Source organism: Acinonyx jubatus, chromosome C1 (assembly GCF_027475565.1).
Source record: "Acinonyx jubatus isolate Ajub_Pintada_27869175 chromosome C1, VMU_Ajub_asm_v1.0, whole genome shotgun sequence".
NCBI classification, from domain to species: Eukaryota; Metazoa; Chordata; class Mammalia; order Carnivora; family Felidae; genus Acinonyx; species Acinonyx jubatus.
The window spans coordinates 193,405,349-193,417,350 of record NC_069381.1 but is presented as its reverse complement, the minus strand read 5'-3'; the positions used below and the strand labels follow the sequence as shown (position 1 = coordinate 193,417,350).

General features: G+C 32.1%; 1 protein-coding gene across 6 annotated transcripts in view; it reads left to right on the top strand.

Annotated features, from left to right (window-relative positions):
- The window catches only part of ERBB4 (erb-b2 receptor tyrosine kinase 4), a 1,120,478-nt gene that overhangs the window by 738,766 nt on the left and 369,710 nt on the right, over positions 1–12,002 (top strand). For all 6 annotated transcript variants that reach the window (XM_027051681.2, XM_027051663.2, XM_027051688.2 and 3 more), the window contains exon 4: positions 10,624–10,758. In XM_027051681.2, the coding sequence (XP_026907482.1) occupies positions 10,624–10,758 (135 nt within the window). The remainder of the gene's footprint in view (positions 1–10,623; positions 10,759–12,002) is intronic.

Below are 12,002 nucleotides of genomic sequence, written 5' to 3'. Positions count from 1 at the left end.
AAGGCAAGAAAAAATATGTAGTGCATGATTCCACTTGTATAAGCTTAATACACAGGCAAAAGTGACCTATGGTGATGGAAGTCAGAACAGTGGCTTTGGGGGCTTGATTGGGAAGGAGTAAGGGAAAATTTCTGAAGTGGCGGCAATTTTCTGTGTCCTTATCTGGGTTGCGGTTACATGGATATAGATGTACAAACACTGTATGCATGCATATGTAAAACAGAGAGCTTAAGATTCATGTAGTTTACTGCATGTAATGCATAATAATTTAAAACTTCATACAAACTAATCTAAGTACAAAGATATTTCTGTGTTTTGCCATGCTATTTGATATTTCACATTTTGAAACCATGCTTTAAAATGATACTCCTATTCAATCATTTTTTCCTAATTTTCTCCAGATTAAAACTCTATTTTAAAAAATCGACTTAATTTGATTTAGACCTAAATGTGAGTTTTTAAAGTGTCATAGTATCAGCTTCTGGGAAATCTTATTTTGTGACTTATTTACTTTCTTATTTTGTAAAATGGTGTTTTTATTTATTATTTTTAACATCACTTTAACAAATAGACCTTTTAGCAAGGACACCCAGGTCTCCAAGCTATGTATTTGATATTTTTAGTATTTTTATATAGCCTTTAAAAAATCCTGATGTTTGAAATAATATTATAATCATTTTACAAGATTAAGTCATTCTTCTTTCTCTTGCTTTACCTTTTATTTCAAGTCTTAGCTTGCCAGCAACAAATATACATAACAATATTATTTGTCATTACTGTCATCGGGACAATTATACTTTTCTGAAATACTCTAAAGAAGTAGTGAGGAAATCACACATTGTGAGAAGAATTATTAAAACTATACAAACTAATATTGTAGGTGAGCTATTTGAAAGTGACCTTGCAGCATATCCCAGGCTTATTGTATTAAAGCCTATAAATAAAAGAGACAAATCATTTCTGGGTACTAATATGACTTTCCCTCTTATTGGTAATGAAAACATTGAACTCTACTGATTTGTTCTACTGAAGCTATTACATTTTCTGGAAACTTGGAGCAGTTATTTAAGAGGATTGTTGTCTGTAATGAGGGTTTTCTAGTAGATAGAGGAATAAAAATATTTGATCTTTATGTAAAGATCAAAAGATAATGAATTTCTCAGTCTTTTTATATACCTTTGATTATGTTCATCTTTATCAGAGAGATATTTACTTTGAATTTTTCATTCATCTTTCAGAATTCATACTTTGTTCTTTGTTTATATAATTATTGGTATAGTTTTAATATATTTTCTAATATATCTTAAAGTATTATTTTCAAAACATTGAGTCACATTCCCCAACAAAAAGCCAAATAGTTAGGAGGGTAGCATCTGGTATGTTAATTTACTCAGTTGTTTGTTACTAACCTCAAATAGAGATCAGGTTTTCCACAGTGCTTTGTGGAAACACAAAGTGTTTCACATTTGTGAAAGTGTTTCACTTACACACAGTAAGTGTTTCACCATTGAAAGACCCTTCCTCAAGTAAACAACAACCTCTTACATGAAAACCACACTTTAAAAATAATATTTGAGACTAAATTAATAATTGGGGAAGTGAAAATTAAAGTGATACCACATCACACCAATCAGAATGGCTACCATGGCGGGGGTGGGGGGTGGTGGTGGGGAACAAGAAAAAAGAAAGAAAAGAAATAGGGGTTGACAAGATTAAGAAGCAAGTAGATTGCTCAAACACTACTGATGGGAATATAAATTGGTAAAAAGTACTTTGGAAAACTGATTGTCACTATGGTCCAACAATTACATTTCTAAGTATGTATGCAGTATAAATGTGTACATATGATTACCAAAAGTCATATTCTAGGATGTTAATAGTAGCACTATTTGTAATAGCCCAAATGTGGAAGGTATTCAAAGGTCCATCAGTGTAGAATGGACAAAGCATTCAGTACCGAATAGCAATGAAAATGAACAATGTGGATGAATTTTGTAAACATAGTGCTGAGCAAAGCAGAGCCAGATAAGAAAGAAAGATAAAGATTCCTTGAGGGAATGATGTGAGGAAGAAAGCGTAAGGAAGGCTTCTATGATGATGGAATATTCTATTTCTTGATCTGGGCGCTGGCTACATAAGTATGTTCCGTTTGTAAAAATGCATTGTATATGATATATGTACATCTGTGTACATATGTTATACTTCAGTGATAAAGTTTGAAAAAAATATTTGTTGAAGTTACAAGATTTATGTTTTATAAGTATCCAGAAGATGCAGGGAGCTTTCTTTTGAGTCAGTATGACAGAAACTGCTTGTTGTGTCCCAACATCCATTACCACCGACTCACTTTTAAACAATATATGAAGTTTAGCTCATCATATGACCACTCATGAATAAATTCACGTAGCTAACAGCTTGGCACAAGGAAGGTACGGAATTAGTCCTTGTTCAGTGAGTGCACGGACCTTCCTTAAGAGACAGCATGTGTTCATCCTCTGTTCTTCATGCTTTCCTTCATCTTTTGCATGGGAGTTACCAGTTAGAAATGCCTCTTTTATTAAAGATTGTGGAGCAATAAGATGGAATGGATTCTGGGACCCTGATGACTGTGAATTATCCATAATAGCTTTGAATCACCAAGACAGACTTTTATATGAACTGAAAATAAATAAGTAAATAAATAGTGTTATGTTATATTTTAAAGACATTAGAGATTTAAGTAAATAAATAAATCTCTATCTTCTTTAAAATATAATATAATACTAAGTAATACAAAGTTAATATGAATACATAGAAAAAGAACTACTCTTGTTTATACCAATGAGTAAACAACTACTTAAGTAATTACTAATTATAAAGTATAGTATAATCAACAACTGTGTGACTGATACTGTGAGTCCAATATTTCCATTACTTCCATTATAGAGTTGAGCAAACTGAGTTTCATAAAGGCCTTCAAGGTCATACATCTTGCAAACAGAAAACTAGATTTTGAACTTAGTTTTACCCAGTTATCTAGATTCAGTGTTATTGCCTTTGCACTCAAAGCCCTGAAAGTGGAAGATAGGTTTATCTATCATCTACCTATCTACCCAGCCACCTACCTATAGCATATATATCTATCTTATCTGACCAGCCACTTACTTACATAGTATATGTATCTACCTACCTGTAGTATAGAATGTTTTATGACTCTAATATGCAAGATGAATTTGTGGGGAGGGTGATCTAGAAGGAAAACGTTTAATCTGATATGAGGTGGTAGAATCTGAATTAAGGAATAGCAGTGGATGTAAAAAGAATGGGATAAATCAAGAGACATTATGAGAAATTTTACATAGAATATCATGACCAGTTAAATATAGAGTTGAATGAATTAATGACAAGTGTCAAGTTTGGAGTCTAATTGACTTTTACAGCATGCTATTCTGATTTTAACTGAAGTAAGGAACAGGGGGAGTACAAGTTTGGGAGAAATTATTAGAGGAAAATATTAAACATGTTGGCACATACAACAGAATTATGTAATGAAGTTAGAGAACAATTTGAGAAGGAAATCTGTTATTCATAATTCAAAGACAGTTACAAGACAAAATTTATTTTTAAAATTTTCCAGAGAACTCCAGTGAGTTTAAGTGGATTACTACTTCCCTGATAGGAAGAATTAATACATTAAAATTACACTAATTTTATTCAACATTTTATGTGACTTCTAATGTGAGCATTATCTAGTACATGAGGAGGAAATATCACTTATATTATGCCACCAAGTCAGCAGCTAACAACTTTTTACAAATGTCAGTCATGTTCTCAAGATGTTGTGATTGTCATTATAATTATCAAAAACATTTGAATTTCTATTTCTTTTTTGGCACTAATGCCACAGAAAGATGTATGTCACGGTTCTTACCCTCTAGAGGTTTACAATAGGGGGGATAAGACAAGTACACAAAAGAATAAAGAAGGTGGGGAGTATTTGCTCTGTTAAGTGAGTGGTTCAGATAATCAGTGTTATAAGTAGTTAACCTCCAAAAACTAGACAGTCATAGTGGACTTCTCAGAGGAGTTAGGACTTGAGCTGAAACATAATGAAAGCTACAAATTATACACTGAAACATTTTGGAGAGCATTACTGAGCTCCATTCAATTGGAATCAAGATATTTTTGCTATTATTTTCTATTTTAAGCTGATTTTCAGCCAATGAATCTAATCATTTCTTTTTGAAATTGCCTTGCTTAGGTCGAAAAACTGTCCACTGTTATTTCCTAGCATTCATTCAGAATCCGCATCCATGAGCTTTTGACTCTGATCATTGAGCTGAAATACAGAAGGTTACATCACTCATTTACATTATCACCCTCTCCCCACTCCCAATACAAATGTGACATTTCAATTTTGCACACTTCAACTCTCCTTAAATCATCTGTATAAAAACTTCAAAGCTTGATTGATGATGAATGAGCCATTGTCTCCTCAAGCACCCGCTTCTCATTAGCCTTTAGAGTCTCAGCTTATTAATAATGAACCTTGAGGGCTGACCCAGTGGGGTAGCAGCAATTCATTGTGCTCCCAGCTGAAAGGTCTGGGTTTGAGAAAGATATGGGAATCTTTGGACCAAGTCCATTCCAGAGATGATGTATTAAGTATCACAGGTGGATGGTGTGAGCTATATTACTTTTGTATCATTATCTGCCAACAGACTTGTGTGGCGTAAGGTGATGACAGTGAGAAAGATACATTGCTTTATGTCTGAAAAAACCCAGTGACTTCTTCCTATAGCTTCATCTTGGAAAATGGACTTTTGCCACTTTGGATTTTGATTTCATGATTGTGACCTTTGGTTTGGATAGGCAATATAAGTCTGATATATGGATTATTCAGACATTCCCATGGTAATTAGACAAGTGCAATATCTCTAATCTTTATTTATTCTGATTATCATTTTAATTCTAAGGTTGACCTGTATCTGTGCCCATGCGAAATAAGGCATTTAGATGTATAATCAGGGATTGAGGTTAGATATTTCCTTCTTGTTTATTTGACTTTCTTATATTATTATCTTTGGAAGCTTTGTGAGTAGAAGTAAAATGTTTACTGTTGATACCAATCATGTAGACTATAGTGGAATATGGCAAATTGCATTTAAAATTATCATCTTTATTTTGTAAAAAAAAAACAAGAGAAAGACATTCAATCTTATTTATTTTATGAAATAGTTGCAAATTGTGCATGAGGTCAAAGCAATTTTGTCGACTTCTTAAACTAAGTAAGGAGGTCATATTAATCTGTATTTTCAGCAGGGATGCTACATCACAATTAGGCTATTCCAAAAGAGGCAAGGGGAATAAAGCCATGATTTGGTATTTTATCACGTTTTCTTTTGAGAGAATATATTTGCAAAATGTCAACGATTGTCTTAATGGTTACTCATCCTCAAATTCACTATAATAACTAGCACTTGAAAAGAAATGAAGAATGTGAAAAACTTATTTAAATAACACAAACATTTCCTTCTTCATTAGACTCATGCAAATGGGAAATCAAGGGAAGTAATGGTCAGTCAAATGGACAATCTTTATGGATTGGAAAGCTAAGGTGCAAGTACTTTATGTCCTTTGTAAAATGTCATATTGGCACTTTACACCTTTCTAAAAAAGAATTTAAGGAACCATATGAGGTAGATTTACAGTTCTATATAAAAACAGGCTTTTCAACTTTGTGTAACATATGGCTAGATAATTTGCACAGGTTTCAGGAAATTTGGTGTGTCCAGGATAGCTCAAAATCATCATTTTTTACTTGATAAATGATAATAGAATTTGATGCACAGAACAGATTTAGGGATACCAATGAATGTAACTAACTGTGATTTAAAATATCAAACATACTACTTGCATAATTTTTTACATTATCAATTATAAACATTTTATATAATAAAAGCTATTTATCTTTTAACCTACAAAAACTCTACCTTCACATTTATATTTTTAATTTTCCCTATATTCAATATACTATATATTTATTGGCCTACTCATATATTGTTTCCTATAATCAAGATAGTATATCTTATTTCATGAAGCAAATATTTATCATGTATCTGCTTTCTGCTCGACACTGGGGATACAGTTTAGACCCAAACAGAAATGACCTCTGAAAATGTAGAACCAGTTCAGATAACCTGTAGTGTTTATGGGAAAAAAAATAACTTCCATTTTTACTTTGATCTGATCAGAATATAATTTAAAATTAAGAGCTACAACAGAAGTTAATTGATCAATGTTGGTAGCAAATTCCACGTAACTATTCTCTTTTAAGTTTAATTTAACAAATATTTGTTGATTAGCTATTGCTTCAGGTTTGATATATATAGATACAGCACTGAAAAATCTCCCTTGCCTTCATGGAGTTTAGTCTAATATTTCAAATATAAATTATGTACTATATATATTAAATTCAACATATTGGAGAGTAATGTGGATTACAATTTACTTATTCTATTTGCAAAAGGATTCAATTTTTTTTTACTTGACTTGCATGCATTAATCTAGTAGGAAATGTTTGAGACACAAAACTGTTTAAGTGTTTACATGAATTTTTAAATAATTAAATGATACTTTTTCATAGAATATCAATTTCATATGTTATGATATTCAATTGTGGCATTTATTAAAAAGACACAGTTCTGTTTTGTAAACTTGCTGGCTATGATTTAAAAAAATATATACCAGTTTTTTTTCTATCAATTATTGCAATGACCAAGAATCTATTTGTGTTTTTCTGAATTTTCTGTGCTATATTTCCTACCATGGAAGTCAAATACAATGGAATGGGATTTACCTTGAGCTCATTTATTTATTCAACATTATTTATGTCTTTTCACTTTTCTAGGCTTTGTGCATCTTTATTTGAAAATCATACATTTGCACAACATTTTCTTACTTAGAATTCCTCTTTTTTGTCATGGTTTAAAATTTTAATAATCACTTTGTTGCATTATTTTTTAAATGTTTATTTATTTATTTATTTATTTATTAGAGAGAGAGAGAGAGAGAGAGAGAGAGAGAGTGTGTGAGTGGGGGAGGTGCAGAGAGAGATGGAGATACAGAGTCTGAAGCAGGTCCAGACTCAAAAGCTCACAGGTTCCAAGCTGTCAGCACAGAGCCCGACATGGGGCTTGAACTCACTAACCAGTGAGATCATGACCTGAGCTGAAGTCAGACACTTAGCTGGCTGAGCAACCCGGGCACCCCTTACTTTATTCCCTTCTAATGGAAGGGAAGTTCTTGGTGTAACACAGATGGTACCGTCCAATAAGCCTTTCATGGAACTTGTATACAACTCTGCTGTTCTTGTATGTTGGCAAAGAAATCTAAAGTATAATCAGACATTCTTCTGGTATCTTCCTGGATAAATGTCTTACCAACCTTTTGTTTTTCTAATCCTTGTCCCGCTTTCTAATCTAAAAATGCAGCTTATAGTCAACCAAGGCAAAAACATTAGGGATCCCTTTTTTCTAGTAAATAATCTGTGTCCTTAACAACTTTCTTACAGGTCAGTATATTCCCCTAGCATCTTTCTTAGTTCAGAAATAAATCCAATTTAATATTTCACCACAAAACATATTACATTAATGTTTAAAAAATTGTATACATTATAAAATCAATGTAAACTATACCAATGAATAAGTACAATATTAACATTATTTCCTATCCTATATTTAGGTAACTGAATTGATCAAAAGAAGATATAAGATAAAGTATACATTAAAACTATGCTATAAATGTCAGTAAAATATACATTTTTCTGATTGTAGTGTTTTGACACTCGCCAACAGAATACAATCTAAGCCAAGCATGAAGGAAAATACTATTTTCAGGAAAAATACACACATACACGAACAGACTATATGTGCCTTATAAATACATCATTAAATACTAGAAATTTATAAATCTTCCTGACCAGAATTGTTACTAGATGGTTGGTTTTGAATTTAGGGTATTATCCAAGTTGATCATGATTGTAGTCATATTTTGAGATTTCAACTTGAATTATTATTAAAGATTAATTAAAGATTAAACTTGAATTATTATTGCTTCCTTTCTAAATACTTTTCCAAGTAAAAACCAAGCTCTTGAACAGAATATTTGTGAGAAACAAATGTCAACATTGGTAGCAGATTAATATTGTTGAAGAAGGGGATTTGATGAGATTATTATTCAGTATAATATAATCTGAATCTATTTGAATATTTTTAGATAGGAAGTTACAGATGGATATTGTGTTCCTTCAGTATGAACTGTTTGAATTATAATGTGAATCCTGAAAAATATACTCTTTCTACAATATTTGAGCTATTATCTTTTCTCCTCACATTTCTTTTTCAAGTAGAACTTTTCCAATTGTAAACTGAAAAATAACCTTCATTTCCTGGATAGTAGTCAAAATCTTTCTTTGTCACCTAATGAAGAATTATTCCTAGAGCAGAAGAGCATCACCTAATGTCTCATGAGAAAGCTATTAGTATGAGATCGTCACATTTTATAGATAGAAACTTAATGCCAAACATTAATGTAGAAATTCATTTCACAATCTTCTGTACGTCTTACATCTCCCTTCTACTTTGTTGAGGATTGTATGGTTAGGTCATGAAAAATAATGAACTGGGCTTTAGAAGTGGAGAGATGACCTAATTTCTTTTTGTTTCCTTTTTTTTCCTCACCTGAGAAAATGGAACCAATAGTCAGTGAAAGGATTGATCATGAGAATAGGAGATTTTAAATGTGGAAAGCCTGGCAATGTCAAAATTAATTTGGTGCATTTTATACATGCAATGCAATAAGGCAATTGAGATGTGCTCACCCATCTCACTTCTACAAATACCCCTCTTATGGTGTCACATGTTCCTTTCATTCTTTTATCACCTTCTTTGGCTTAACGTGACTCTTACAATTTTTGCTTGGGATACTGCACAAGAAAGATTTTTTTTTCAAGGCCATTATGGAAAATAGAGTGATTGCCTTCTCCATATTTATGTCCCTCTCCTTCCTCACTAATACTGCTTCTTGAAGTTTTGTTCAAGCAGCAATATGTCCACTCAACCTCTTGCAGTGGGAATGGTCAGGGGATATTGTTCTGACCAATAAAAAGCAGACATAATCCTTGGAGAGAGCATCTCGTCAAAAGAATGTCTCTTGCTTGCTCTTCTGTTTTCATCTTACCTTGAATTCAGATAGACACCTTTTCTTTAATATTTATTTTTGAGAGAGAAAGAGAGTGAACGGGGGTGGAGGGGCAGAGAGACTGGGGACAGAGGATCTGAAGCAGCTCTGCATTGACAACAGACAGCCCGACATGAGCCTTGGGCTAAGGAGCTATGAGATCATGACCTGAGTCCAAGTCAGAAGCTTAACTGACCGAGCCACCCAGGTGTCCCCAGACATTTTTAGATACAGCAACCTTTTTGGGCTTGGGATGAATAAAAACAGGACCCAAAGCAGATGTAGGTACTCTGGACACTACTACCTCCTATAGGTTTCTTATTATGTGAGAAAATCATTCCCTATCTACATAAACTATTGTTAACTGTTTTTTGTTACTTGTAGCAATGTTTAATGGACTCAAATATAATTTCTCTTAAGAGATAAGAGAGAAAGATGTGGTAAATATTGGGTAGGAAGATGTTATGTGTATATCTAACCAACAATTTCTTCAAGTAAAAGAATGGTATTTCAAAAAAAAAAAGATTAGTGTTTGCAGAGGGAATATCTACTTCTTTTTCTTTTTTTTTTTTTTCTGGATAACTTAAAGCAATGTGAAAGAGAATTTACATATACGGTCAGCCATCGTTCAGGGGAAACAAGTTAGCTGATCAAAGCCAGTGATAAATAGAGAATCAAGTAAAAATTGGCTTTAATGAATTTTATCCCATGGTCCTGTCATTGTTCCAGTGAACCATGGGGTTTTCATTATGTCTTGCTTTGTGTTCTTCTTAAAGAATAATTGGCAATTCTATTGATTCCATTTGAGAGGATCAAAGAACATTTTTCTGATTGAGAAATTAATTTTAGCTTTCATTTTGTTTTAATCACTTACCTACTGACTCGTCAATGTCACATTGACTGAAAGAATTTTTTCTTAAGAGAGACAGATGAGTTAAATAACCAAAAAAAGAGGATTAGTTAAATAAATATTATTTACTTTATGCTCTGGCATATTGTATTCTCATTAGAAATAATGTAGAATAATATTTAATTAACATTAAATACTCATCACTTAATATTAGACAAAACTAGTACGTTTTGAAATATTGCATGCAATGTTATTCCAAGTTCAGAGGATTAAAAAAAGGAAAGAGACTGAGAGTATCTATAACAAACTATGAAGTGTTTCTCTGAGTATTTGTGTTATGGATGGTTGTTTTTCTCTGTATTTTCCAATTTTTTTTTCCAATTTCTGCAATCAATTTATGTGACCCAGTAATGATCTTTAAAAAAATATCTTGGCTATTAACAAAATAATTCTAATTTAACATTGAAAATCATTTAAGAATAAATAACTTTTATTGACTATCTTTTCATCAACAAAAAGTTTGACGAGAAATATGTTTGTTTGTTTTAATACAGAAATCCTTAATGGTGGAGTCTATGTAGACCAGAACAAATTTCTTTGTTACACAGACACAATTCATTGGCAAGATATTGTTCGGAATCCGTGGCCTTCCAACTTGACTCTCGTGTCAACAAACGGTAGCTCAGGATGTGAGTAACATTATCCTTGTTAATGTCTCAAAATATTCTTCTACTTCTTGTAAAAACAAACAGCTAATGTTTATCATGTCATTAATAATATTTTGAATTTCGATTGCATACATTGAAATGTTCAGTTATATATAACAGAACAATCTTTTGCTTCTAGTTAACTCTCTTTTCAGAGTGATAACTTCCCTTTTATAAATTCTTCTCTTAACATGACTTATTTTGCTAGATCGAAATACTTTACCATATTTGTAATGTCTAAGTATTCTAATGTCCAAATGTTTAAACATGCCCCATTGCCCATAAACGTAAGGCTGGCGTCAAACTCTGGCTTCGACTCTCTGTGAGTCATGTACCACAGAGAAAAATGTGGTAGAAGAAAAATATTACTTCCTATTCACTATAATATGTTAAATTAAAAAAAAAAAAAAAAACAACAAAACACTGATGAACATTTTAGAATTCCGAAGCCTCCATTTGCCCTTGAAACCTTCATGGTAATACTGTATAACAATTCCAAGCACCTTAAATAGAGTAGAGAAATACAGATTTCATAGAAGAGATATATGTTACATTCTGGTTTTAGTCATTAGCCTAATAAACTATCCAATTTCCCATTCGCAAAGTGTATTGTTTCTATCACAGAGGATTTATCAGATTCAGAGTGTTTAATATGATTAAATGACAAGCAAGTAATATTTGAAATATATCATTAAAATCTTAGAAAATTATTCTGTCTAGAATCTGTTTCATTTTCATAAAGCAGGCTGTGTGGTCCCCACATTTATTGCTACTGACATTTGTATGAGAACAGAATCTTTATCAAGTGTTAACCTGGGTTTTATATTTCTCATCTATTATTTTATATTTCCCGCCTGAAATCATAACTCTCTTCACACTGTTCAATAATTATTTGCCATAGTACTGATTGTGTTATGACACTTTTGCAGAAAATCAAGCTCCGAGGGACAATTATTAAATTTCATGATTGTCCTAATAATATAATGGGGAAACAGGAATATATTTGATCCAAACTGACAGCTGTGTTTTTAATAATGGCTAAAACTTTTTTTAAAGTAGAGTAAAATAATTTTCTTGTCACTTTTGAGCAGAAATTTATATGAGATTTCATCTTTATAGCGTTCAAGTTGCCTACCTTGTACAATTACGTGTGAATATAAAATTGAATCTATTCATACTAACAAGACAAATAATGTGCTTTAGAAATGGCTTCTGTTTTCAGTCTG